A 27,629-nucleotide genomic window follows, 5' to 3' on the forward strand; every position below is an offset into this window, starting at 1 on the left:
GAAACAGTGTTGGGGGAGTGCTGGGGCCGCTGGGACTCTAGGATAAGTACTGGTGTCATGGGTACCCCCTGCTGGGTGGGTACTGGGGCTGCTGGGAGCAGGGTAGCTGAATCAGTGGGTCAGCGCTGAGGTGGGCACTGCGGTTACTGGGAGCGATGGGAACGCACTGGGGTCACTGGGATGGGGCGGCGGCGGCGGGACGCCGCCAAGACATTGCCCCTTTAAGGCGCTGCCCACAGTGGGCCGCTGTTGATGAGTCCCCACCGCTTTGTGGTTGCCCCTTTAAGATGCTGCCCTATCCACAACACTTCCTCGTCCCCACGCTGGCTGCTGATTGGTCGGGCCTGCAGGAGCGCGCGCGCGCCGCGCCCGTCAGCCCCGACCCCCCTTCCGCCGCTTCCCTCTCACGTCATCACACCCAGCCAACCCGCGTCTGGCTGTCCTCAGCGAGTCGGCGCCGAGCGGCCAATCGCGGGCCGTGCGGCGGGAGCCTCGTTTGCATAATAATAGAGGGGCGTGGTCAGGTGAGCGGCGGCGGCGGCGGGTCCGGACGAGGATCCTGTGAGGGGGGATCCTGTGGGGGATCCTTTGGGAGGGGCGGTGGGGGTGAAGCTGTTGGGGCTGCCGTGGGTATCGGCATTGTGGGGGGCTTCTGCCGGGGAGGGCTCAGGGCGCGCTGGGGATCACCGTGGGAGGGGGCCGGGGGATGAGCCCCTGGGAGCTGCGCTGGCACCCCCAGGGAGGGGTGGGTCAGTGGGAGCGGGCTGGAGCTTGTGCCGGGGTCCTGGGAGCTGGGGTGGGCGGAGAGGCCAGGAAGGGGCTGGTTGGGGAGGAGATGCCGTTCAGGGAGGGGTGCTGTGATTTCCCCACGAGGGAGACACCTCCGAGGGGGGTTTCAGCAGGGGCACCCCGGTGGGCACCACCGCCCGATGACAGTGCCAACTGTGCTCTGCCCACAGGGTGCTGACCGAGACCCCTGCCCATGGCCCACAGCACCAAGCAGCCGTCTGCCGCCCTGCTGTAAGTGCTACCACCTGCCACAGCCTCCTCTGGCCACCCTGTTTTGTGTCAGTGCCCCTGGTGAAAGAGCAGCAGAAACTCACCCCCTTCCAAGCCTTGGGGGTGCTCTGTGTGTGCTGGGAGGGGGGGACTGTCCCACTCTGCTCTGCACTGGGGCAGCCTCACCTCCAGGGCTCGGGGCACTTTGGGCACCACGAGATCAGAAGGATCCAGAGCTGTTGGAGAGGGCCCAAAGGAGGGACACGGAGCTGGGGAAGGCTCTGAGGAGCGGCTGAGGGCACTTGGCTCGTTCAGCTGGAGCACAGGAGACTGAGGGGAGGCTCCTCGGGGGCTGCAGCTCCTCCCCAGGGGAGGCAGAGGGGCAGGGGCTGAGCTCTGCTCTGGGACAGGGACAGGAGGCCAGCAAGGGCTGGAGCTGTGCCAGGGCTTGGCATGGAGCTCAGGGAAAGGTTCTTGCCCCCGAGGGTGCTGGCACTGCCCAGGCTGCCCAGGGAATGGTCCCGGCCCCAAGGCTGCCAGAGCTGCAGGAGCGTTTGGACAGCGCTGCCAGGGGTGCTCAGGGTGGGCTTGTTGGGGTGGCTGGGCAGGGACAGGGGCTGGGCTGAGGGTCCCTTCCAGCTCTGGGTGTTTAATGATTCTGTGATTCTAAGCATATTGGGAGATCAGAATCAGCAAGGGCTGAATTCCTCTGAGATTTGTGCTGTCCTGAGTTGTCCTTGGCCCTTCTGACACAGGGGCTGGCGGGTGGGGAAGCGCCTCAGAGGTGAAGGGAGGTGAACGCCAGAGCGAACTGGCTGAGGAGGAATCTTGCCTGAGATAATTTTACTTTTTAAAGCATCCTTAGGCATTTGAGGAATCTGGATCACAAGGGGGGAGGGTGATCTGTCTGGTGCTGGAGGGTGTCAGAGTGTTCTTGGCAAACATGATGATGCTGTGGACATCACTGGGAACATTGCTCTTGCAGCTGATAAAGCAAAGGCTGGCCATGACCCTGCACAGCCTCAGAGGGTTCATTTTCCCCAGGAGCTGGATGAAGAGGTGGTCTCACACCTTCCTGCAGGGCTTTTTGTGAATGTGAGGGTGTAGGGCACTGGTTGCCTCTGATCCTGGTGGAGGGATTTGTCCCATTTTTTCTACAAGAGCCGCTGCAGTGTCAGGCTCTGTGCTGGGGGCTTACAGAAGATGCCTCCTAAAATAACTGCAAGGATGGCTTGTCTGGGTGATAAATGGAGAGCAATAGCTTGGGGTCTCTTCAGGGATTGCGGTTTGCTCCAGGTACATGATGTGGCAAACACAAGGGAAATTCCAAGGTGCATCCTGAGCAGGTTGGGATTGCTGTGGCTATTGGCACATGTCTGAGGCAGGGCTTGTGTTTGGCCCTGGGCTGGTTCCCAAGTCTGGGGACCTGGTTGGAACCCAAGCGAGCATCACTTGGTGATACTCAGGAGCCCTTGTGGCTCCCCTAACGTGGTGAGACATTTCCAGCAGAGCAGGAGCTGCTTTGAGGACTCTGGGGTGTGAATGGCACAGGGCTGGGGGATGGAGCCAGCTGATGGAGTTGCTGGGGGGCTTGGGGAGCCCCAGGGTGATGCTGTGGTGGAACATGGAGGCTCTGCCCACCCGGGGTGCTCGGTGGGGCAGGGAGGCTCTGCCTGAAGCAGCTGCTGATCCATGAAGCCGTGGCAGTGACCTGGGGAGAGGGGCTGGGCCCCGCAGTGCAGCCACTCGAGGTGTCGGGGAGGTGTCACAGGCAGCACAAACCTGCTGGGGTGGTTGTGGCTGGAGCAGCTCAAGCCAGCGCCCTGCCCTCCCCCTCTGCCTCCAGGGCTCCTGGGGTGTGGGTGATGCTTCCAGGTGGTGCCCCTGGCGCCAGGATCCAAACCCCTGCAGCTCTTGCTCCCTTGCAGAGTCCCTTGGGACTCCCCACCAAGGTGTGTCCCAAGCCCAGGTGACAGGCAGGGATTTGACTGTCAATGTTACCAAGAGCCAAGCCCCATCCCAATGTCCCTTAGGAGTCCCAGGGCTGCCACCAGACAGCCAGCAGGGCAACTTTAGTGTGCAGGGCTGCCCTCCTCACGGTGCTGGGCTCTGCTTCAGTGCCATCTCTCTGCTGTAGCCTCCCCTGCTGGGAACAAGGGCTCCATGGCTGGTGCTGGGGTCGGGGCTGTTTGAGTCAGGGGGTTTGGGGAATCTGGTGAGTGTGAGCTCATGCTACTGGGGGATGTGTCACTGTTGGTCCCTGTGGTGTCCCAGCCCTCTCTGACGGTGCTCTCTGGCTGCAGACATGCCACAGGCAAGGCTCAGCATGGGAACTTCCTGGTGGCCATCAAACAGGAGAAGGGAGAGTCGGCGCGGGTGGGCGGTGAAAAGCCGGAGGAGGAGGTGAGTCCCAGAGTCCGTGTCCCTTCTCACACCATCCCTGGGAGTGGGGCCCAAAGTGCCCTGCCTGGGGCTGTCCCTGCCCCTCCGCTTGCCCTGCACCAGCCCATGTGAGTCTGTGCTGTGGCCATGGGCCAGGGAATGGCTCAGACTTTGCCTTGAGGGCTGCATGGCCCAGGTGTGCCTGGGGGCTGCTCCTGTGTCCCACTGATGCGATGACTCTGATCCCTGATGGGCTGTCCCTTCCCCATGGGTGCCAGCCGGTGAAGAAGAGGGGATGGCCCAAGGGCAAGAAGAGGAAGAAGATCCTTCCCAACGGCCCCAAAGCCCCCGTGACGGGCTACGTGCGCTTCCTGAACGAGCGGCGCGAGCAGATCCGCACGCAGCATCCCGACCTGCCCTTCCCAGAGATCACAAAGATGCTGGGAGCAGAGTGGAGCAAACTGCAGCTCTCAGAGAAGCAGGTACTGGCCCCCAGGGGAGACCCCCCAGGGCTGGGTAGCTCCAGAGCCTGCTCCCCAAACCTCTGAGCTTGCTCCAAGAAAGGTGCTGGGCCCAGTGCTGGGGAGTGGGAGCTGGGCAGGGAGGGGTCAGCAGCTCCCGGGAGGCTGGGTCGGGTCAGGCTGAGGCCCCTCTGTGACCCACCCCAGCGGTACCTGGACGAGGCGGAGCGGGAGAAGCAGCAGTACATGAAGGAACTGCGGGAGTACCAGCAGTCAGAGGCCTACAAAATGTGCACGGAGAAGATCCAGGAGAAAAAGATCAAAAAAGGTGGGTTGTGGGAGCAATGGCTGCAGGATCCAGCCGGGTGCTGCCAGAGCCTTTCGGGGACATGAGGCTGGGCCCTGGGTGACCTCCTTCCTCCCCTGCAGAGGATGTGGGTGCAGTGGCCGTGAACACCCTACTCAACGGGCACCCGCACAAGGTAAGGCCCTATCAGATCTGCCTGTGTGTGGGGAAACTGAGGCACATCACACTGCTGGGCTGGCTGCAGGTGTGGGTGGGCAGAGCGAGTTCTGGGGCTGTGAGTCCCAGGTTCCTGGAGGGGTGGGAGACAGAGCATAGCCCTCCTCCCACCCCCTCATGCCAGACAGGGCCAGCCCTCACCCTGTCCCGGTGCCCTCATCAGCCCGGCCCAAGGTGTTGGGGTCCCCTCTGGTGGGCTCAGCCCTGCCCAACCCCTCCCTCTCATCCCTCAGGCTGGTGAGTGCAGCGACACCTTCTCCACCTTCGATGTGCCCATCTTCACCGAGGAGTTCTTGGACCAAAACAAGGGTAGGGGCTCTGGAGGGTCCTTGTGAAGCCCGTGTGGAGGGACCAGGTCCTGGCTGGAGCCTGAGCACTGGGGACACAGAGCTGCTGGGAAGAGCCGTGTGTGGGCCCGGGTTTGGGTTTGGGATGAGGGGTTGTGCAGGGTCTGTCCCCACCCACACGGTGCTGTCCCGCAGCCCGGGAGGCCGAGCTGCGGCGCCTGCGCAAGATGAACACGGAGTTCGAGGAGCAGAACGCCATCCTGCAGAAGCACACGGAGAGCATGAACTGCGCCAAGGAGAAGTTGGAGCAGGAGCTGGTGCAGGAGGAGCGGCAGACCCTGGCCCTGCAGCAGCAGCTCCAGTCCGTGCGGCAGGCCCTCACTGCCAGCTTCGCCTCCCTCCCCATCCCTGGTGAGTTGGGAGCAGCTGTGGGGCCCCCCAGCTGCTGGGACTGCTGGCACCCCTGCCTGGGCAGAGGGGCACTGAGGGGGTCCCCATGTCTCATGCAGGGGAGCACTGTGGGGTGGTGGTAAGTGCCCATCTGCTGCTGGGGTGGCAAGTGCCCATCCTGCAGCACACGGGGAACTGTCTGAGAAGCCCAGGGATGTGACAGCCAGCTGGCTTCCCTGTCCTGGGACAGGGCCGGCTGGGATCCCTCCTTCTCTGGAGTCACACTCAAGCTGCACCCCAGATTGGCCCAAACCCTTGTGTTCCTGGGCTTGTGCCACTGCAGGAGATGGCATCTGGTGCTGGGATCCCTTCTGTAGTCCCCAGCACATGAGCATGGTGGGATGGGGACCTGGTTGTCCTGCTCACTGGGCTGTCACCTCACAGGCACTGGGGAGACCCCCACTCTGAGCACCCTGGACTTCTACATGGCCAAACTGCACAGTGCCATTGAGAGCAACCCCCTGCAGCACGAGCCGCTGGTGCTGCGTGTCAAGGAGATCCTGTCGCGGATTGCCAGGTGAGTGCAGGGCTGGGAGAGTGGCACAGGTGTTCCCATGGCACTGCCAGGTTGAGCTCCAGCTGGTGGTGATGGGAACTGAGCAGGAAAGATGTGGACAGCGATGGGCAGAGATGGTGCAGCTGCTCCAGGGAGCTGTGGGAGGGGGCAGCCCAGTCCCTGAATTCAGGAAGTGTCCCCATGTCCAAAGGTGCTGATCTGTTGGAGCAAGTACAGGGAAGCCCACAGAGATGCTCTGGGGGCTGGAGCCCCTCTGCTCTGGAGCCAGGCTGGCAGAGCTGGGGGTGCTCACCTGGACAAGAGAAGGCTCCAGGGAGAGCTCAGAGCCCCTTGCAGGGCCTGAAGGGGCTCCAGGAGAGCTGCAGAGGGACTGGGGACAAGGCCTGGAGGGACAGGACACAGGGAATGGCTGCCACTGCCAGAGGGCAGGGCTGGATGGGATCTTGGGCAGGAATTGTTCCCTGTGAGGGTGGGCAGGCCCTGGCACAGGGTGCCCAGAGCAGCTGTGGCTGCCCCTGGATCCCTGGCAGTGCCCAAGGCCAGGCTGGACAGGGTTTGAGGCAGCCTGGGACAGTGGAAGTGTCCCTGCCATGGCAGAGGGAGGAGCTGGATGACCTTTAGGACTCCTTCCAACCCAAACCATTGTGGGATTCTGTAACTCAGCTGTGTTTTTCTCCCTCTTCAGTGAACACTTGTGAGAGGACCAGTCCTTCCAGACCCCGGACCTGGCTGGACCCTGGGCCTGTCCCTTGAGCTCACTCAAGGGACAGTCTCTGCAGGGGCTCTGGCTGCTCCCCCTGCCCCTTGCACCTTCCTGCAGCCGGGACCCCCAGCCCAGACTGTGTGACCCACAGCTGCACCAGCTCCAGGGACCTTAAGCTTTGGGGGACAAGTGGTGAAAGGGCTGAGAGCCCAGCTGGGGCAGTGCTGGGACAGGGTCAGCATTGGCGTGAGCACCCCTGGCTCTCCCCTGGGTCCCATAGCCCTGCCTTGCCAACCAGGGGCTCCCTGAAGCCTGACTGGGGCAAAGGAGGGGCTGGTGGGTTTGGGCCTGGAGTGAACACAGCCCTTTAGGGTGAACTGGGGCTGTGGGGAATGGGGGCAGTGGGGAGTGACTGGGACTCCCTTGGTCCTGGTGCTGCCTCCTCTCCCCTGGCCAGCTTGGGAGCCTCTTGGTCCCATCCCTGCAAGGGCATGAGGGCAGTTCCTTCCCACTACCTGCCTCAGCTTTTATTTGATGTGTGCCTTCAGACCCTGCCCCTGTCACCCTGCTTGGCTCCCCTCCTTCCCCTCCATATGTGGGACCAGGCAGCGAGCTCCTGAAAGCAATAAAACTCTTTAGGCCAGAGGGGAGCTGGAACTGTGACCCCCTCCTAGGGAAGGGAGCAGGGGACCCCTGGAAGAGGGGTGCTGGGACCCACCTTGTCCTAGGGGGGAGACCCCTGTAGCAGGGGAGCTGTGACCAACCCCTTCCTGCTTGTAGGGACCCTGGGTGTGCTGCACTGGCTTTTGCCTCCTGCCCCTTTTGCCTGAGCCCCCCTGCTCTTGTGGGACCACTGTGCTGGCAACCGGGGTCAGGCTTGGTGTCCCCGGGACTGCCTGTCATTAATCTCAGACTGTGTAATTAGAGAGTGTCTTATTTTCTTACTTAGCACTACATGGGCCGGGGACCGGGGTGTTCCCACCCCTCCCTCGCTTGCCGGGCCTGCGCTGTGCATCTGCCATTTGCCATCTCCTGCTGCCGCTGGGCTGGGGATGGAGATGGGAGCAAATAAACGTGGGAGAAAACCGCTCTGCTCTCTGTGTGTTTGTGCTCAGCGGGAGCTCTGGAGCTGATTCCGGGCTTGGTTGTTGGGGTGGATCCGTGGGTGACAGCCGTGGGCCCGTCACTGCAGCCCCCAGCCCCAGCCGGGGGGATGCGATGGCGCTGGCTCGGGGCGGGGCTCCTCCTGCGTGGCAGAGCTCACCCGATCCCCGCGGGTGACCTGCGCCGCGGGCTCAGGTTCCCGGCCGCGGGGCTCACCTTACGGCCGGCGGGGAGCCAGCCTCATCCATAATTCAGCAGCGCCGCAGGGATGCAGCGGGCGGGCAGGCACGGCCGGCAGCCCCCCGAGGGCGGCCCCATGGAGAACGGCGTGGGGCAGGAGCCGGGGACCCCCGAGCCGCCCGGCCCCGCAGCCCCCCGGGCTCCCCGCAGCCGGCCCAGGCTGGTGTTCCACACGCAGCTGGCCCACGGCAGCCCCACGGGGCGCATCGAGGGCTTCACCAACGTCAAGGAGCTCTACGCCAAAATCGCCGAGGTCTTTGACATCTCGCCCACTGAGGTGAGGGGCTGCGGCTCGGGGTGGGGTCTTCGTGCTCCAGGCAGGGACACCCGCCCTGAGGCACTGTCTGTGGCCTGTGCTCCCCCAAGTCCCCAAAATTTTCTGCAAGAGTGTTACGGCCTCAGGGTCGTATTGGCTCCTCTGGGGAGGGTATGGGGACTCTGTGCTTCAGTTTACCCTCTGTATGTGGGCAGGGAGCCGTGGCTGCCAGTTCCTGGCTGATTTCAGCTGCCTGGAGCTGGGGGAAGGTGCACAGGGATGGGGCAGTGCAGGGTCCCAGGCAGGCTGGGGGTCCCTGGGCCCCTCTGTTCTAGCAATGCCCAGATGTGACCGAATCTCCCTGCACTGGCCGTGGCTCCCCTGCTACCTCTGGCCCTTCTGGGGCATCCTCAGTCCCTGCTGATGGGGTTCCCTGGGGCAGATCCTCTTCTGCACCCTCAACACGCACAAAGTGGACATGCAGAAGCTGCTGGGGGGACAGATTGGCCTGGAGGATTTCATCTTCGCCCACGTCCGGGGTGAGACCAAGGAGGTGGAGGTGACCAAGACAGAGGACGCGCTTGGCCTCACCATCACAGACAACGGGGCTGGCTACGCCTTCATCAAGGTGAACCCCTGGGGAGCAACCTGGGGCTGGGGCAGCCCTGGGGACCGTGGCCTGCCGGTGACATCCCCTGCACATCCCCCCCGGCACCAGGCTCCTCCCTGACTCCCCACATCAGTCCTTCCCTGGGCCCATCCTGGCCCTGGGCATCTCCCCTGCCATGGGGATGTTTGGGAGGGCTTCCCTGCCTGACCTGGCTACCAAAGGGCGTGGGACCACTGAGCTGGTTGTGTGTGGGTCGGGATGGGGGCTGTGTCTGACTGTCCCCTTGTGCCGTGTGGTCGCTGTGTCCCTGTCCCACCGTGGTCCCCAGAGGATCAAGGAGGGGAGCATCATCAACCGGCTGCAGACAGTGTGTGTGGGGGACAGCATCGAGGCCATCAACGACCACACCATCGTGGGCTGCCGGCACTACGAGGTGGCCCGGATGCTGCGGGAGCTGCCGCGGGCTCAGCCCTTCACCCTCCGCCTGGTCCAGCCGAAAAAGGCCTTTGGTGAGTTGGGAAGGTCCCCCCGCTCTTGCCCTGGGGACCCTGGGATCATCCCCAGCCCCCTGTGGCCCTGCAGGCCCTCCCCAGTGACCGAGTGCCTTCCAGGGTTCCCTGTCCCATGTGTACCCCTCTGCATCCCCACTATGTGTGTGTACCCCACAGCCCTGGAGCACCCACGTGGGGGTTCCCACACCTGCTCGTACCCCCCTGGGCACCCTCTTGCTCTGTGAGTGTTGTCCCGAGCATCTGTGAGCACCCCATAACCACGAGCATCCCCACCCTGCACCCCTGGGTGTCCCTGACACCCCCCCCCGTCCCACACACGGCTCACCCTGCAGTGCCCCTGGCGGGCTGGGGGATGGCCGGGCAGTGAGCAGCGAGGGGCTGGGGATGCCCGGTCCTGCCTGTGCCCTCACCCCCCGCCCCGGGGCACAGACATGATCGGGCAGCGGACGCGGACGGGCAAATCCCCAGGCGAAGGCAGAGCGGCCAGCGGGAAGGAAACGCTGCGGCTGCGGACACAGGGTCCGGCCGTGCTGGAGGAGGGGGTAAGGCCCACCCCGAGTCCCCCACTCCGAGCCTCTGGCTGCTCACCCTGTGCCAGGGTGGGGATCAGCATCCCCGTGGCCCTGGGCGCTCCCTGTGCTGCCCGGCACTCACCCCCGGGCGCCTCGCCCCCAGCCCAGCCCCCCCGAGGAAGAAGCCGCCCGGCGGGTGGATGATCTGCTGGAGAGCTACATGGGCATCCGCGACAGCGAGCTGGGTGAGGAGGGGGCCTGAACCCCGACCCGGAGCTGACCCTGCCCCTACCACTGAGTTGTCATGACCCTCACCCCCACCTCAACCCTTCCCCAGCCCCTGCACTGACCCAGCTCCTCCTCCTGCCCCAGCTCCTGCCTCTTCTGAACCTGCTCCTGCCCCAGACCCTGACTCAACCTCTGCTCCTGTCCCAGCCCCTCACACTGGCCCTGACCTCCCTCTTCTCCCCAACAGCCTCGACGATGGTGGAGGCAGCCAAGGGCAGCCCTAGCGTGGCCCAGCTTGCCCAGGGGCTGGACTCGGTGCTGGGCGAGTTCGCCTTCCCCCAGGAGTTTGTGGCCGAGGTGTGGGCAGCCGTCTGCCACGGCAAGGGGGATAAGGAGTAGCTGGGGGGGCAGGTGTTGCCCCTCACTTTTGTTCCCTCCCCACGCCCCCACCTCATCCCCACCCCATCTGGGGCTGAGGTGCTGGTGGGGGTCCCCATCCTGTCCCCCATACCCTCCTGAGCAGCACCTAGATCTGCCCCTTGGCATGGGGGGCAGAAGGCACCCAACCCACCCACCTTCCTGAGGATCCCCCTTGCACACCTCCCAAATGTGGTGGGCAGCGGCTGTGGCTCATTAAAAGAGAGACAGGAGGAGAAGGGCTGTCGCTCTGATTGTCAGCGGCGTGGGTTCCCCCAGGTACCCTCCCTGGGCCCCCCTCGGGTGGTCACCCAGCGGGCACCAAGAGCTGCACCAGCTGTGCTTTATTGGGGACGGGGAGGGGGAAGCAGCCCTGTGCCCCCTGACAGCCCCTTGGCTATGGGGTTTGTGAGGGGGGAAGCCCCTGGCTGCAGGTGATGAGGATGCACCGTGGGTGAGGTGGGGGGATGGCCGTGTCCCCCTGCCCCGTGCCCGTCCCCAGGGTGCTACTGCAGGACGGAGCCGGCGGTGAGCTTGCGGGGCAGGGAGGGGCTGAGGGAGACGATGGAGGGCCGGGGGGGCAGCCGGGGGTACACACGCTGCAGCACGGCCCGGCGGAACAGGATGTACACCCAGGGGTCCAGGATCTGGTTCCAGGTGACCATGCGGATGTAGATCAGCAGCATCTCCTGCGTGTCCGTGGGCAGCACCTGGGCCTGGCCAGGCAGCTGCTGCAGGACCATCTGGACAATGAAGATCTGGGGAGAGAAGGAGACAGAAGTGTCAGTGGGGGATCCATGAGCTGCCCCAGGGTGGGGGAGTGATGAAGGTCAAGACACTGAGCCCCTGGGAGGAGTCCTGGCCCGGTTTGGGACACTGCTCTGCCTGTCACCAGGGGCCAACTCGGGTTGCAGAGAGGTGGCAGGGGGACATCAGCAGGGGAAGTCTTACCAAGGGGACACCCTCAAACCTGGGACCTCACTAGAAGGGACATGTAGGGGACACAGTGAAAGCTGGGACCTCACTGTGAAGGGTGGGGGACACCAAGCCCCAGGAGGGACATTGGAGGGAGGTGGGGGGAACACACCAAGACTGGGACCCCACAAGGAGGAACAGGTGACACAAAGACCCTCACAAGGAGGAACAGGGGGGATATGAAGACCCAGGAGGGACACAGAGGTGTGGTGATGGGGCACACCAGGACAAAGGCCTCACCAGGAGGGGCATCCAGCAGATGGTGGCGATGATCATGATGCCCACGAGCTGCACCATCATCTCCACCTCGCTGTCACGGCGCCGCTGCACCGACTCGCGGTCGTGGTAGACGCGGCAGAGCGTGACCACGCTGACGGTGTTGAGGATGAAGGAGAGCAGCACGGAGAGGATGCCCAGCAGCGCAAAGAGCAGGCAGAAGATGACGTCGCCAGTGTCGGGCAGGAGGGTGAGGAAGCACCAGGATCCGGGGAACTGCAGCGTGTAGCGGCCCAGCCCGAACACCGGCAGCAGTCCCAGAAAGCAGGAGAAGCCCCACACCAGCCCCACGATGGCCCAGGCGCGGCGCTTGGAGAGGCTGGTGGAGCGGGAGAAGGGACGGTTGATGCCCAAGAAGCGCTCCCCTGCCATGGTGGCCCCCAGCAGCAGAGGGCACTGCCCGAAGAAGACCATGGAGAAGCCGAGGAAGTTGCAGAGGTGGCAGCCGGGGTCGACCTGGGCCCAGGAGAACTTGGTGAAGTGGTAGGGGATGATGACCGAGGCTGTCACCAGCAGCCCCATGAAGTCTGTGACCACCAGCCCGCAAAGGAAGATGAGGAAGGAGGAGCGGGCCTGGCTGGAGAGCTTGCGGGAGGAGCTGACCAGGACGCAGAGGGCAAAGAGGTTGGAACAGAGGCCGATGAGGCCGAAGGCCGTGGAGAACCAGGGCGAGGCGATGCTGTTCTGTGCGCTGGCACGGCCATCGCTGCCATTGAACACCCCGAAGCACGAGTCCTGCCCGGCCGTGCTGCTGTTGGGGGGCTCCATGTCCTGTACACCCTGCACCCCCTCCTGCTCCTTCCAGCAGCCTCAGGCACCTGCCTGGCTCTGCTCCATGGCTGCAGCCACCTGCCGCTGTGGCACCAATCCCACCTCGGCCTGCAGGGGGAACACAGGGAATTTAGGGCTGTTCCCTATGGCCAAGCCCACCCATCAGCCCTCCTGAGCCTGCAGATAGGGGCTGTGGAGAGGGACACCAGGGTGGGACCCCAGCCCACGGAGAGGGACACCAGGCTGGGACCCGGCTGGTGCCGCCCCAAGGTGCAGCTGCAGAGGGTGCCAAGGGCTGCAGCCCTACAGCTGCTGGGATTAACTGTCCTGGGCCAGGAGCCACGTGGGGCTGCAGCCACGAGCCTGAATCCCAGCACAGCGGTGCTGGGGGAAACACAGCTCTGACAGCCTGGCTCCTCCTGCCAAGATCCAGAGATCCTCATCCATAGCCAGAGATCCCTGGGCCATCAGCCTCCATCACAGTGGGGGACACACTCTGAAAGAATCATGCACAGAGTGGCTGCACCAGGGCAGGATCCTGACAGTCTGCCTGTCCCTGAGTATAAACTCCTGGCTCATTGTAAAGATGCCCCATTCCTCCAGTGTGCTGGGGAAACCTGAGGTACAGGTTTGAGACTGTGCTGCAACCCTGGCACTGTGTCCAAACCACAGCCAGTGTGGGTGACAGACCTGCTCTGCCTTCCTGCCATCCCTCACAGTGGGAGCTGTGGGTTTGTCACCAGGACAGGGTGTGGTGGTGGACAGCCTGGTCAGTGCCACTCTGCCTCGCTTGGGCCGGGACGCATCTGGAAATCATAGAATCATGGGATAACCTGAGTTGGAAGGCACCCACAACGTTCATCAAGTCCAGCTCCTGGTCCTACATGGCCCTCCATTGCAAATTAATTGAGGCTGCAAATGGGATGATGTGGGACAGGACAGAGACATGGCAACAGTGGGGACTGGCCAGCCTGGGGCACAGACCCCCACAGGGACCACACCCCTCCTCTCCTCCTGGGACCCATTTCTCCAGGCTGTGGATGTTCTTGCCACCCCACTTGCCCCAGCACACCTTCCTGGCTGACATGGTCCTCAGCCCAGTGGCCCCACTAGAATGCCCAGTGGGATGCCCAGCCCTACCCCAACACGCCACCCCTGTAAAGCCCCCAGTGCTTTGCTCCTCCTTCGTTCAGGGTGGCACTGCCACCTGTCTTTTGTCCCTCATGGAAGTTAAACCTCACACCAACTCTGATCATTGCCAGCCCTGGCCGTTGGTCCATCCTTGGCCTGGGTCCCCACGCCGTGTCCCTCACCCGGACACCCCTCACTGCCACCCCCTCTCTGGCCCCTGGTGCGAGGATGGCCACAGGGCCGGGAGCCCCGCACACACCCGAGGCAGGCGCTGATCCCACAGCGGCGGGGCTGGCGTGGAGCCGGGCATTGCGACATCCTCTGGGGCCCCATCCCGGTGACACACGGGGCCAGGCTGCCAGCACCCTGCCCGTGCCCCGGGACCTGCAGCCCTGGGGAGCGGGGAAAGGGCCGGGGATGGTGGTGGTGGCTCGTCCCCATCCCTCTCCTGTCCTGCGTGGGGGGCTGGCGGAGCACGCTGCTGAATCACTGTGAGGGTGGGCCCGGCTTTTTCCATGAGCCAAGAGTGAAAACTCGCCGCTGTTTGTTCTCACTGGTCCCCCAGGGACCGCATCAGCCCCAGAGGCGTCGGCCCTGCAGACACAGCATGACATTCTGAGACCCTGGGGAGTCACCGGCCTTTCCCATGTCCTCTGGGAGGTGACAAAGTCACCCCTGCCCCACAGTGGTGCCACGCGAGTGCCTGGTGTGTGCCAGTCCCACTCCAGCTGTCCCTTGCCATGTACGTGCCCACACTGCTCAGGGCGCTGTCCCCAAACACGTTCCCTTTGTCTCAGGGTGCTCCCTCTGCTCACTGGGGTCCAAGAGCCCCTGGGCAATGCTGCCCTGCTGTCTCTGTCACCTGGGTGCTCCTGGCTGCCCGCTGGCTCACTGTGGCAGGGTGTGACCCCTCTCTACAGTGTCCAGTGGCAGGGGGGTCTCCCTGCAGAGGCACCTTGGCCAGGCAAGGAGGCAGCAGCCCCAGAAGCTCCAAATCCCACAATTACCTACATCCCCTCCCCATCCTCCCTTCACCTCCTGCCCCAACAAAAGCACAGCCTGGACCTCACTGCCCTTTGTGGCCTGGACAGGGACCCCGGGGCTCGGAGGATTCTGAGCTGGGCTCAGGGGCTGAGCAGCTGGGACCCCCCTGTTCAGAGCTGCCTCAGTCCGGCACAACACTTAGAGGGGGTCAAATATTTACAAGGGGCCACTTAGCAGCTGCAGGGCTGGGAGTGAGGGAACCCCTTCTGTGCCAGAACACACCAGTGGTGCCTCCAGGAAGGGGCTCCTGTGGGGGGTAGGGGGTCCCCACTTGTCATTTCCCCCCATCACAGGCAGCCACTGCAGGAGGATGCGTGTGGGGACAGCAGGTCCTGCAGAAGAGAAATCCTGAGCCCAGGGACTGCCCCCACTGACCCCCTGTGCTCGGGTGTGGAGCTCTGGATCCAGAAAAATGGACATGCCATGTGAGCAAGGGTTTGGCAAGAGGTGCTGGGGTAAAATCCCAGAGGAGAAGAGCTAGCTCTAAAATGTCCTGCTGGAGGCTGTGAGGCACTGGCAGGGGGGTGTGGGGGGCTCCTGGCAGCACCGCAGGTTTGGGTCCTGCTGCAGACGCACCAAGGCTGCCCTGCCTCTGCTGGGCACGCTTCCTGCCCTGGCCACATCCGAGGGCAGGGAGGGAAAGGCAGATGGGGAGTGCGGGAGGCTGCTCCTTATCAGCTTCTGCCCCAGCCTGCTGCTTCCCCAGGCTTCCCCAGGCAGGACTGGGCATGGGGCCTGGACAGGGCTTGCAACATCAGGCCAGGGTGGGGGTTGGGAGAGGGAACACACACCTGCAAAGGGACCCCCAAACCAGAGAGCAGTGACTCCCCCCACACCCCATGGTACCCTCGACCTGGGGTCTGCCCCTGGATGTGGTGCTTAGCCGCAGGGCAGCCGTGCAGAGGATGCTGCAGGGTTTGCATTCACCCCTCGTGTTTGTGTTTATCCCACTCTGTGCTCACTGGAGCTCTCCGGGACAATGACCTTCCTGCAGGATCCCTTCTGTCCCACAGCCTGATGCCCCTGGTGCAGGTGGTCCCACAGGACACTGTGTCACCTGTCAGGGATGGGTGTGGTCCCACTGCCACCTCCCTCCAGCCTGGGGCTCAGGGGTATCAAATCAGGTCGAGGTCATCAGCCAGGACAGGAAAGGCATGGGGATGAGGACCTGGCAGAGCATCAGTGTTCCTCCTTTGACCCACAACCATCACAGGGACCTGCTCCTGAAGAAGTTGGCCTGGCCTACAGCAGAGACATCCCAAGGACACCCAGGACAGAGGACATTTCTGGGAAGCAGTGACACATGGGATGGTTCCTGCCAGGCATGGTAACTGTCCTCGCTGGGGTTTTCCCTGTCCCTGCTGTGGCAGCGGTCCCCCCGCCTGGCTGGGAGACAGCTGGCACCATCCCCATTCCAATCTCCATGACCCCGGAGCCGGGCAGGCGGTGGCTGGAGGATCAGCCCGGGTGTCCTGGAGTGCAGAAGCTGCGGCTCGGCAGCCCTGGGGCATCAGGGCCCCCCGCCCCGCGGCTGCCTCCGCCCGCCCGTAGCGTCGCGGCATCTCGAGGGCTTCAAGGCTGCTGGGCCGCCCACTCCGACAGCCCGAAATAGAGCCTTCCTTTCCCGGCCCTTTCCTGAGCCTTTCCTCGTCCTTCTCCGGCTCTTCCCAGAGGAGCCAGAGGCACATGGGCCCGGTCCCGGCGGGGGAGCCCCAAAAGCAAATCCTGGTTCCGACGGGACGCCGAAGATATGCCTGTCATGGACCCTCGGTCCCGGGGACAGACAGAGAATGGGGGAAGCGGGGACATCATGTGTCCGTCCCTCTCCGTGGGGTCTCCGCTTCCCCTCCCTCGAAACGCCCCCGGTCCTCGGGGCTGTGTGCGAACCCGGCGGCTGAGCCGGCCGCGAGCGCCCCGAGAGCCTTGGGAGCCGCTGGAGACCCGACCGCCCTAAAAAACCCCCTCGAGCCCCCACAGCCAACCCGGCGGTCTGTCCGCCCATCCCCGTCCCCGTCCATCCCAGCCTTCCGGGCTCTTTGTCCCTTGGCCCCGTATCTCTCGCCCCCCTCCCCGCGCAGACCCGAGCCCTACCTCGCCACCCGGCTCGGCTCTACTGAGCCCGGCTCGGCTCAGCCCGGCTCGGCTCAGTCCGGCTTTGCTCAGCCCGGCTTTGCTCAGCCCGGCTCGGCTCAGCTCCGCCGCGGGGCGGGGGAAGGGCCGGGCTCGCCGCGCCCCCCGGAACCGGCCCCGTCCCTCTCCGCTCCCTCCCTGCTCGGGACGGGCCTTCAGGCGGGGGTGGCCCCCGGCCCCATCGCCCCCGGTCCGGGCAGCTCCCCGGGGACCCGACAGCGTCTCTCCGGTGCAGCCCCCCCGGTGCCGGCGCCCAAAGCCCCCCTGGCGGAGGCACCCGCGCCTGGGTCCGTTCGGGGCTGCGCTCCCGCCCCGTTACTCACTCGTTTACTCGAGCGAGTCCCTGCCCGGGCAGGCTTGAGGCGGGTCCAGCAGAGGGAGCGTCCCCGCCGAGCCCCGCAGCGACCCCGGGACCGAGAGCGGAGAGGGAGCGGCAGCTGCGGCTCCGGGCGCTGGGGTGGCCGAGGGCTGGGGTTCCCGGGTGCTCCCGCAGCCCCGGCCGTCCCCGCCCTGGGGGATTCGCCTCACGGGGGTTTTCCCAGCCCGGCAGCTCCGAGCTCGGGATGTCGCTGCGCTGTCCAAAGGCGAGATCAGCTGGGGTGACAAGTCCCCAGGCAGGGTTCCTTCCCGTGGTCTCAGCAGCCATAGCCTCCGTCGCGGCTGCTCGTGCTCCGCCGAGGGGGGCAGACCTCGGCCCTGGCCTCAGAGCTGGGAGCGCCCGAGTACCCGGGCCCGCGGGGCCATCCCGTCAAGGCGAGCAAGGGGCACAGCGGCTCGGCGCTCAGGTGGATGCCCAGGCAGGTTTTCCTGGCACCGGCTTGGCAGTGAGGGGCTGCAGAGCCCATCATCGCGCTGTCCCTTGGGTTGGAGCAAAGATTGTGGCAGCGAAAGCCCCTGCGGAAGGCAGGGCCAGGCCTGGAGCTGGATCGCGGCTGGCCCCGAGCGCCGGGAGCAGGAGGGGCCCCACCGGCAGCGGAATGCTCGGGGCTCGGCAGCCGCTGCTGTCCCGGGTGGGGCCGGGGTGTGCCCGGGAGCAGCTGAGCCCATCACGGATGATGGGACACGGGGCAGCTCCACCGACTGCCCCGCCCGGGCACGACCCGGCCGAGCCGCTGCGTCCCCTGCACAGCTCAGGGCTGCGCCGTGGCATCTTGTCCCGAAACGTGGGAGAGATGTGGACTAGGAGGAACGCTGAGAGCAGCCAGGTCAGGGAAAAGCCGTCAGGGGCTTCAGCCGAATCCAGACCCTGATCTGGCCCTGGCACAAGCCTGGAGGAGCTCTCAGGGCTCAGGCTCCTGTGCCTGCTCAGTGACCCCATCCAGGGCCTGCAGTCAGACGTGCAGGGAAACGCGGTGCCTGGAAGAGGACATGGACCCTGCTCCGGCTGGAGATACAGTGGGACGTTTTTGGGGGAGTTCCCCTACCTCTGTGTGTGCCCAGGAGGGAAAAGGACAGGCTGTGGGGATGGAGGCTCTGCCTGGCAGCTCTGCCTGGGAGGGCACCAACCACCAGCTTTGGGATTTGGGTTTTTTTTCCCTGTTTCCGCCTCCCTGACCCGGCCTTCACTCACTTCCTGTGCTGAGCCCCGAAACCCCCAGCACAGGCAGCAGCAGGAAATAACTGCCAGGAAGGAGAGGGCAGGGAATGTGTCCGGTGCAGCTGCTGGCCCTGGGGATGTCCGGCGGGATGGGGAGGAGGTATCCACATGCAGGACCACGGCAGTTGGGGTCCCCCACCCTCACCTGCAGGCAGACCAAGCCCACCCATGGTGTGGGTGACCATGGCAGGAATGGGAACCCCCTGAGCACCAGCTCCCATGGTGGCTCTGCAGTTGGATCCTGACAGCAGAGCCAGGAGCAGGACAAGACAACTTCCCTGAGCCGTGGGGCAGCCCCCAAGGGCTTGGAGGCCCCTGCACAGCAGGCTTGCCTCTGTCTTAGTGCTGGGGGACCTGGGCAGGCCCCTAAGTCCCTGCACCATGGGCCTCTACTGGGGAGAGAGTGGATGCAGGTAGGAAATGGCCTCTTGGTGAAGCCAGGGCAGAGGTTTCCTGCACCTCTGGGCACTACTCACCAGCACCTCATCCTGCCTGCCTGAATGGGCATACCCTGGGGCTTGGGGGCTTGCTTGTGGGGATGGAGCCATGTGGGGTGATCCCAGAAGAGGGTGGCTGTGCCTTTGATCATCATTTGGTGGGACCAACACCAGCCAGTCCCAACTCAACACTGAAGTGCCCCTAAGGTGACCAGAACCCATGTGAACAGCACTAGAGGCCCTCAGGAGCCCTCACTTCATCAACAGGATACTGGGGAGAGCAACTGCTTCTTGCCCAGGGCAGGAAAGCCTCACAGGCATGGTGTGGGAGGGACTGCAGGCTCTGGAATCCGGATTTTCCCCTGTAAGGAAATATCTCAACCAGCATCCCTCTCCTCTGCTCCACCAGAGCAGGCGCCGTGCAGCACTAAAGCCTCCCATGCTCCAGCCAGGACTGAGGGATATGGCAGTGCTCCCAGGCTGGGGAAGCCAGATCCCATGGGAGGACGTGCCAGGAATGGGGCCCGGGGGAGGGTGAGGGGCCCCTCTATGAAGCAGGACACAAGGCAGTGCTGAGCTGGTGCAGTCAAGGGCCCTGTCACTCCAGCTGGGGCGCAGCAGCTGGACTGGTGTGACACTGGTAAGGGGAGATGTTGGGACTGGAAGGAGGCTGGAGTGGGGCAGGGAACACACGGGGCTGACTCTGTGGTGATGGGGTAAGGACACCCAGCCCAAGCACTATGCAGTCCCCAGGGGAGTTCCCAGTGCTGGCCAGAGTGGATGGTGATGGATGGTGATGTCATGCAGGAGCAGTGGGGGTGCCCATGCCCAGGATCTCGTAGCTAAAATAACCCTTATTTTATTTATACCAAAGTCTCAGGGTCCCTCATGATAAATGCCAAGACAGAGAAAAGCCTCAGGAACATGCCCAGTGCTGGGCCAGGTCTTGGGGCCATGCATAGCCGTGGGATGAGAGCCCCTGCCCACCCCTGCCAGGTGTCCGAGGGTGCCGAGCCCTCACCGGCGGTACCGGTAACGCTTGAAGTGGAACCAGAGCTGGAAGATGCCATTGGCAAACTGGCAGCGGAAGCCGTGGCGGTGGGAATACTCCCACTCCCTGTTGACGATCTTGAAGGCAATGTCCTCATAGGGTGGCCCGGCATGGAAGCGCAGGATGGCAAAGTCCTTGTTGTCCTGGCAGGCCTCCAGGAAGTACTCGGGCGTCGAGCGCTTGTCAATGAGGTCGGGGTAGAAGATGTTGAACTTATAGCCCTGCACGATCTTGGGGGGCGGGTTGTCGAAGTCGTAGTGGGTCTGGTTGTACTTGTTCCACTCGAAGCCCGTGTGCACGCGGTTGAAGAAGCGGGGCTTGCGGGGCCGGTACTTGTCAGCCCACAGATAGGCCTTGCCCGTGAGCGGCATCTCCACGCTGAACTGCGCCTCATCCGCGCCCATGCCCTCCTTGGCCTTACGGAAGAAGATGTCGTCGGTGCTCTCGGAAGCGTCACCTATAGGGGAGGAGAGGTGACATCAGGTTCTGCGGTGCCAGCCAGGCCTGGGCCGTGCAACACTGCCCCAAGGCATGCAGAGAGAAGGAGCTGCTGTGTAGAGGATGCAGAACTGGATATGGGAATGCACGGGCTGCCCTGTGGGCTCTGAGTGGGCACTGGGCTGAGCTGTGCAGGAAAACTCAACCAAAACCCCCCTCCTGCCTGTGTGCACCCAAACACCTTGGTGGTACTGAGGCAGGTCTCCCAAGGAGCACCAGCAGCCTGAGCACCATCTCCCTGCTCCTGCCCAGGCCACAGTGGCCTTTGCTCCAGGGGCAGCCCTCTGTCAGGTCAGCTCTGTGTGCCTGACCCAGATCCAGCTCTTGCCCTTTCCTGAGGGCACTGTCCCCCTCCAGTCCTGCACCCTGAATCACAGCATGCCCCCCATGCTGGGCAGGCTGCCCTGGGGCTCACCTGTCACCTGGAGCTGCTGGCGCAGGAGCAGCAGCCGGTGCGTGTCCTCCTCGGCCTCCAGCACGTGGGCGTCGAACGGCAGCTCATTGGGGCCCAGCAGCCGGGGGCTGTACTTGCCCGCATCGTAGTCATCCAGGCTCTGCTGGATCAGATCCTCCTCCATCAGCACAGCCTCTCCCTCTGCCTCTCCCTTGGCCTCTGTGTCCTGCTCTGCCTCTGGCTCTGAGGATGGCCCTGGCTGTGCCTCAAGGCTCTCCTCGGGATCCAGCCTGCATGGAAGGGAGAAGAGAGGACTGGGACGGGGATGGTACCCTCGTTGGCTGCTCACCTGAGCTCTGCCTCAGGAAGGGTGAGGCCACAAGACTGCCTTTGTGCCCGGGGACAGGGCCAGGTTTGCTCACCTGTCACTGGGGGAAGCCGGCTCCCGCTTGATGATTGGGAAGAGCGGTTCACTCTCCACACCCTGCTCCTGCTTCAGCTTGTACAGCTTCTGACGCAGCACGTCCTGGTGCCGCTCCCGCAACCTGAGAGAGGAGAGGAGCCGTCGGGTCCCACCCAGCAGAACCACCTCACTCCCACTGCCCAAAAGCTTTGACTCCCACCTCCATGGGCAGAAACCTGCCGGGCTTGGATGGCTTTGGGCTGAATAAGCCCCAGCTCAGTTTCCTCTTAGAGACCTCACTAAACATCACCACTGCAGAAGGGACTGTGTGTCTCACCCTGCTCCCCTCTTGGAAATCAGCCATCTCAGAAAAGGCAGAACATCCTCTCCCATTCCCTCCTCCAGTTTGGTTTAGGCCTCCCCAGCTCTGCCCACGGCAGGGTCTGCACTGCTGCCACTCTCTGCTCTCACCTGGCCCGAGCCATGTAAGCCTTCAGCTGCTGCAGGAGGCTCTCCCAGTACCCAATGTCCAGGTTGGGCCCTCCCGCCCGGATCTTGCTCTCGATGCCCTGGTACAGAGCTTGCAGCTGGTTGTACGTCTTCCCCTTGAACACAGACTGCACATCTGAGCTGACCGAGGCGTTGACACCATCCCGACGCTCCCCTGGACAGGCGAGGGCAGTTGGTCAGTCTCCAGGCACCCAGCTGCACTCATCCCGGTTCTGCTGACAGCAGGAGGCCAGGCCTCAGCCAGGGACAGCTGCCAGACCCACAGCCTGCATCCAGCAGGTCCGAGAGAGCCCCCCTGAGCCTGAGCACACATGGTGACCCACCACTCACAGACCCCGACACCCACACCAGGCTCTGCTCTCCTGCTCACCTGGTCCTCCTTTCCCAGAGGCCTCCAGCTTGCGGAGCTTGGCTATCTCATCCTCCGTGATGATGGTCATGTCCCTCCAGAAGTCCACGTTCTTTCCTTGCTCCAGCTCCATGTACACCTGCAGGCAGAAGACATATCAGGCACCTGCTCCGCACCAGTGGCAGGAAAGCAGAGCTGGTAGAGCAGCCCTGAGCCCAGGCAGAGAGCCAGCAGAGCAGGCACCTGGATGTCCTCCACCAGGTCCTCCATGTCGGAGACGGTCAAGCCGTTGAGGAAGGTGTAGGGCTCGTGCATCTCCACAGCCAGGTCATCATCCTCTGCACTGATGTACTTGGCCAGAAGATCGATGGGCTTTGCCCTCCCATCCCGAATCCGGATCTTGGACCTGGCGAAGGGACAGGAACAGAGGGACAGTGGGGGACCCTGAGCAGTGCCATCCTCTGCCCCATGCCAGGCCTGGCTCTGAGCAGGGTGAACACCTACCGCAGCTTAGCCTGCTGCAAGTGGAAGTTGTCCTCCTGCTCTTCCCAGGTTTTGAAGTGCTCTGCCTCCTTCTCCCGCTGCAGCATCTCCAGCTCCTGCTCCCGCATGGCTTTTTCCCGCTCCCGCTCCAGGCGCAGCTGCTTCACCTGCCCAGGGTGACAAAGCTGTGAGACCACTGCGGATGGGCCCCTGTGCAGACACCCAGACCCTGCTTGAGGACACAGCCACGACATGACCTGTCCCTGAGTTGCCCTGGCTCCTGCCTTCAGCCCAAGCTCCTGGAGAGTGGGGAGCCAGTGGGGCCAGGTTGCCTGGGTCACTGCCAGCCCCGCGGGCGGCAGGGGACAAAGGCACAACGGAGTGCCTCAGTGACGCGACCTGGCATTGTCCTCCTCAGCACCTCCTGAGCTCCTGGGCTCAAACCTAAGGGAAGGTGTCTCATCCTGGAATAACAGAAGCCAGGGTTTATGGCCTCCACAATTCTACAGACTGGACACAGCCAGGAGAAGAAAATGGGACTTCCCAGTGAGAACCAGGCTGTAAACAGGGCTGTCAGACAATGACATGGAAAGGACATCTTATCCCACCTTCTGCAGCTCCAGGCGATTGTCCTCCTGGATTCGCTTGTTCCTCTCCTTCAGGTCCTTCTCGTCCAGATGGCTGATCCCTTTCTTTTCCAGTGCCTTAAACAGAATGGCCAAGGGAAGCTGTGGAACCCAAGGACCTCCACAGCCCCTCGTTGGCTAGCAAATGCTACTCCCTTCACCCGTTTCTGCTGCTCCAGTGAGGTCTGATCCTGTTGAAAGTCCCTAAATCACTCAAACGCTGCTCCCGAAGCCCCTCAGCAAACCCAGGCTCAGCCCACGTAGCCCACCCGGCCTGGTGAGGTGAGTGCCAGCACAACAGTGTCATGGAATCATGAGGGAAGGGACCTTAAAGATCATCTCATTCCCCTCCCTGCCATGGCAGGGACACTTCCACTGTCCCAGGTTGCTCCCAGCCCTGTCCAGCCTGGCCTTGGGCACTGCCAGGGATCCAGGGGCAGCCACAGCTGCTCTGAGCACCCTGTGCCAGGGCCTGCCCACCCTGCCAGGGAACAACTCCTGCCCAATATCCCATCCAACCCTGCCCTCTGGCAGTGGGAAGCCATATCTTGTCCCTCCAGGTCCTTGTCAAAGTCCTCTCCAGCTCTCCTGGAGCCCTTGTAGCCACTGGGAAGAGGTCTAAGGTCTCCCCAGAGCCTCCTCTTCTCCAGAGAGCCTTCTCTTCTCCCCAACCCTGAACACCCCCAGCTCTCTGTAATTCCTGTGGCAGAAATGCAGCATTCCTGTTACCATCTCCATGTCCCTGACTCAGTAAATGCTGCCCAGCACTCAGCCTACAGCTCCCAGCAGCTTCAAGACCCTCTCCTGCCCTCGACCCATCATCTTATCTCCCTGCCCTGGATACAGACCCCACCTGAGGCACAGATGCCCCTGACTACCCCCTGCCTGTTCCATTTGGCTGCAGGGCCAGGGCAGAGCTCACCTTGCTCCAGATGAATGTGCCCAGGAGGTTGTTGTCCCCAAAGGGATTGTCGGTGTTGGTGTAGCCCATGTACTCCTCACCCCAGCCCATCTTCTCCCGCTTCTTCCTCTCCTTGGCCTCCTTCTTGGCCAACCTCCGTGCCCGCTTCTCCTCGGGCGTCTCCAGGGCCTTCATCAGAGCCGCCTGTTTCTTTTTCTCCTCCCTCAGCCTCAGCCGCTCCTGCAGGCTCAGCTGCTGCCCCGGCTCCTCCCGGCCCCGGGGCCGCGGCGGGGAGGGGGAGCTGACGGAGGACACGGAGGACTTGGATCCATCTCTCCTGCGGCGCCGCTCCCGGCTCCGCGCTGCCCTGTCCCGCCCGCGCTCCGGGCTGGAGCCAGACGAGCAGCCCCGGGACCGTGAGCGCTGTTTCCTCCGGTCCTTATGGTGCCGCTCCCGGCTGCGGCTTCTTTTCTTCTTTTTCCATTTGTGCCTCTCATCGCCGGAGTCCGAGCTGGGGGAACACAGCCGTGCTTCAGCGGGAGGAGGGCACGGCCGTGCCGGGCACGGGGCTCTCCCCGCCGCACGTGAGGCCGGCCCAGCACCGGCGCCACCGGCAGCACCGAGACAGCGAGGGGTACCTGCAGCCCCCACCGCCCCGACCGCCCGCCCCCAGTCCCCGGCCCTCCCCGAGACCGGCGGGACCGAGCTCCCCCTCCCGCCCCCCGCCGGGCCCGGCGGTGCGGACAGCGGCCGGGTCGGGCCGCGCGGGCCCCGGCACGCCAGCCCCGCAGCCCCGGGCCCGCTTCCCCACAGCCACGGCGCGGCCCTCCGGGCCCCGTGCGCACTCACCCAGAGCTCGGCTCCCGGCGTCGGTCCCGGCTCCGGCTCCGGCTGCGGCGTCGCCGCCCGTGGCTCCCGGACCGCGAGCGCCCGCGGTCCCGATCCCGGTTCCGTTCCTTTTCCCGGTCCCGGTCTCTTTCCCGTTCCTTTTCCCTTTCCCTTTCCCGGTCCCGGTCCCCCGCCGAGCGGCCGCCCCGGGCCGGGCTGCGCGACCCGGAGCCCATCGGCAGCGACAGCTCCACCCCGGGGCCTCGAGGGGCCTCAGTTTACCAGGCTGCCCCGCCACCCGCCTGCGCCCGCCCCGCCCCAGCAGCGGCCCCAGCGCAGACAGGCGGGCGGCGGGCAGCCCCGCGGCTGGGCGGAGCCTGCCCCATCCCCGCCCCTCCCCTTGCCCGGCCGGGCCCGCGGCGCGCACAGAGCGAGGCGGAGGCGCGGAGCTGAGCACAGACTGCAGAACGCTTTATGGGAGCGGGTACAGAGCTCTGGAAAAGGGGCTCCCCGGAGAAGGAGGGGAAAAACTCTCAAAACAACCGAGAAAAGGAAAACCGCGCCCAGGCCTCGAGCCCCCGGAGCCGAGACGGGATCACAGCCCAACATCGGAGACCCCGTCCGGCCGCGCCCCCTCCGCCGGGCATTCGGCACACGGCACGGGCGGGAACAGCGACATCCGCGGGGACATCCACCAGGACACGTGGGGACAGGGACAGGCACCAGGACAGGCGGGGGTGGGGACAGGGACAGGCACCAGGACAGACCTGGCGCGGGTAGACATGGACACAAAACCCCTCAGCCATGACCCCAGACGCCGCCTCAACCCCGGCGTTCTCCTTGTCCACTCGGGGAGCGCTGGAGCAGCGGCTGGCAGTGAGAAGGGGAATGCGGGGGGCGATGGAGCCCTGCAAACGCCTCTGCCTGCCTTGGACCAAGGCGTGTGCGTGCTCTGGCTTCACTGAAACACTCCCCAGGGTGCAATTCCAGCACACGTGGCCGGAGAGGCAGCGGCAACCAAAAGCTGCATCCGCTCTGCGCGTGTTGAGGGTCCCTACGAGCCCCCGGGTTTGCCCCAGAGCCTCTACAGGAGCCTGACTGCAAACTCAAGGACAGAGATGCCCATTTTCTCCTGCCAGCCCCTTACCCGGCAGGGAGAGCTCACCTGCAGCCCCAGCACCAGGCAATGGTCACGGCAAGTTCCACAGAGTCTGAGCTCCCAGCTGGGACCATGGGGATGAAGGACAGCAGTGCACAGACCTGTGTGGGAAGGAGCTGTCCTGCGGGGTCAAATCTCAGAGTACAAGACTCGTGGTGCCTCCTTTAATGATGGAGAGCCTGGACAGCACCTGCGGGGTCACTAAGGGGAGCCCAGCAGAGAACAGCACCTCAAGTCCAGAATGAGCTGAAGTGCAGGTGGAGGAACACTCAGGCCAGGGATGCTCTTTCCCATGTGCAAGTGCTGTTCCTGCCCAGGCAGCACTGGCAGTGCCTGTGACATGCTCCAGAGCTTCTGCTGCTCCCTTGCCGTGCCATGCACAGGGGGCCAAGAATGAGCTCTAAAATGCAAGGTCCTTTCAGCCTCCATGGGAAGCAGTTCCCCAGCACTGGGAGCTGCTGGGACAGGAGGTGACACAGCAGGGATTGTGCCAGCCTGAACAGGGGCAGTTTCTATTTCAGATCAACATCTGCCTACGGGAAGGTTCCTCCTTGTCCCTTGACAAAGCTGTTCTAAGCCTTTGCCTGTCCTCTTACAGGACCACCCCAGCCCATCGAGACCTGCTCCAAAGGGTCCAGCATTACAGAATTGCACAAGGATCACCTCAAGAAGGGAAGACAATTCTTTGAATTGAATGAACATGCTGCAGGAGCTCTGGGTTTACACCCTCAGGACCCAAGCACAGCTCCAGCTCACAAAGCTCATTCTCTGGGACACTCCCTGCACACACACCAAGCAGCTTTAGAGACCCCCTAGAAATGAGGGGAAGGAATAAAATCTCCACTGATGCTTGAACCATCTCAATCAGGATGCTTGATATCAGGTGGCTGGAAAGTCCTGACGAGGCCAAATGCTCCAGCCCCTGACTGAGGTGGTTCCAGGGCAGGGGCCTGGCTCAGAACAGCTCCAGCCACCCTGGTTCCCCCCCCAGAGCCCCCTCCTCCAGCACAGCACCCAACAGCAGCAGCTGCAGCAGGGATGTGGCTTTCTCTGGCCGTTCTACAGACACTGCTGGGGAAAAAGAGGTTGAATTTTTAGGTTTTTGAAGCTCCTTGCCTTGAGCCCAAAGGCAGGTGAGGCTGTAGGTACTGCATGGCTCCCAATCCCCTCCACCAACCCCTGAGCCCCCCCAGCCTGCAGAGCCCCCACAGGGAGGTGGGATGGGACAGGAGCTGCAGCTGGGAGAATGAGCTGCCAAGCAGCGACAGAAAGGGGAGAGTTTCTTGAGAGACTTTTGATAGACTATTTGGTAAATACATGGATACATGAACAGCAGCAACTTGCACAATCCCCAGACTGTGCTCCCAAGAAGCACAACTCACAGCCTTCTGCATCTACAGGCAGGGAAGGGAAGTCCAGGTCCTGTATTCTGGGCAAGAAAAAAACATCAATTCCTGAAGATTCTCACTAAGTTCAGTACAGTACAGAAGGAAGAGCTTCCCATCAGCCCAGCTACCTTCTGGGACCCAACATAACCACTCCTGAGTGCTGCTGTGAAGAGATTGTGGGGACTGAGGCCTGAGAGCAGGGTCCTGCTTCCCCACCCCTCTACCTGGAATCCCAAGGACAGTGAAGATTGTAAAGGGAATAAAGAGACTCTTTCTCAAGCGAGGTTCATAAAGCACACAAACAAGACCTGTCTCCCTCTGGTCTAAAGGACTTTCTGTTTTCTGTCTGGGAGATAAGGACAGGATTGCTGGATTCCAGACTATGCTATGATATGTGTTCTGCTGATGGATGAGGCTGAACACTACCCCTGACATCAAATTCTCTCACCTATAGCCCACAGCCCTTGCAAAGCAAAC

At 63.5% G+C, this 27,629-nt stretch overlaps 4 protein-coding genes across 5 annotated transcripts; 2 read left to right on the forward strand and 2 right to left on the reverse strand.

Annotated features, from left to right (window-relative positions):
• The first annotated feature begins 527 nt into the window (after window positions 1-527).
• HMG20B (high mobility group 20B) lies at window positions 528-7,405 on the forward strand. Its single transcript, XM_041423603.1, has 10 exons — window positions 528-561; window positions 960-1,020; window positions 3,303-3,402; window positions 3,660-3,863; window positions 4,050-4,170; window positions 4,272-4,324; window positions 4,599-4,674; window positions 4,848-5,063; window positions 5,487-5,619; window positions 6,305-7,405. The coding sequence occupies exons 2-10, from the start codon at window positions 983-985 to the stop codon at window positions 6,315-6,317; spliced, it is 954 nt and encodes a 317-aa protein (XP_041279537.1). The 5' UTR covers window positions 528-561; window positions 960-982; the 3' UTR covers window positions 6,318-7,405.
• Window positions 7,406-7,558: 153 nt separating this feature from the next.
• Window positions 7,559-10,198, forward strand: GIPC3 (GIPC PDZ domain containing family member 3). Its single transcript, XM_041423613.1, has 6 exons — window positions 7,559-7,943; window positions 8,365-8,550; window positions 8,861-9,041; window positions 9,474-9,586; window positions 9,720-9,801; window positions 10,032-10,198. The coding sequence occupies exons 1-6, from the start codon at window positions 7,695-7,697 to the stop codon at window positions 10,181-10,183; spliced, it is 963 nt and encodes a 320-aa protein (XP_041279547.1). The 5' UTR covers window positions 7,559-7,694; the 3' UTR covers window positions 10,184-10,198.
• Window positions 10,199-10,466: 268 nt separating this feature from the next.
• Window positions 10,467-16,990, reverse strand: TBXA2R (thromboxane A2 receptor). Of its 2 annotated transcripts, none has more exons than XM_041422767.1 (3): window positions 16,852-16,990; window positions 11,417-12,331; window positions 10,467-10,959 (listed from the first exon to the last, which is right to left on the reverse strand). In XM_041422767.1, exons 2-3 carry the CDS (start codon window positions 12,218-12,220, stop codon window positions 10,708-10,710), a joined length of 1,056 nt encoding a protein of 351 aa, XP_041278701.1. In that variant the 5' UTR covers window positions 12,221-12,331; window positions 16,852-16,990; the 3' UTR covers window positions 10,467-10,707. The 2 variants fall into 2 exon arrangements, with proteins under 2 accessions (XP_041278701.1, XP_041278691.1); XM_041422757.1 differs by lacking the exon at window positions 16,852-16,990 and adding an exon at window positions 16,490-16,832.
• Window positions 16,991-19,405: 2,415 nt separating this feature from the next.
• Window positions 19,406-27,009, reverse strand: CACTIN (cactin, spliceosome C complex subunit). The gene is made up of 10 exons (XM_041422208.1): window positions 24,627-27,009; window positions 23,799-24,288; window positions 22,859-22,954; window positions 22,272-22,417; window positions 22,011-22,173; window positions 21,789-21,906; window positions 21,380-21,572; window positions 20,928-21,050; window positions 20,527-20,795; window positions 19,406-20,070 (listed from the first exon to the last, which is right to left on the reverse strand). The coding sequence occupies exons 1-10, from the start codon at window positions 24,839-24,841 to the stop codon at window positions 19,580-19,582; spliced, it is 2,304 nt and encodes a 767-aa protein (XP_041278142.1). The 5' UTR covers window positions 24,842-27,009; the 3' UTR covers window positions 19,406-19,579.
• Between the last annotated feature and the right edge of the window lie 620 nt (window positions 27,010-27,629).

The sequence above is a fragment of the Onychostruthus taczanowskii genome, unplaced genomic scaffold (assembly GCF_017590055.1).
Source record: "Onychostruthus taczanowskii isolate IOZ18803 unplaced genomic scaffold, ASM1759005v1 scaffold110, whole genome shotgun sequence".
Lineage (NCBI taxonomy): Eukaryota > Metazoa > Chordata > Aves > Passeriformes > Passeridae > Onychostruthus > Onychostruthus taczanowskii.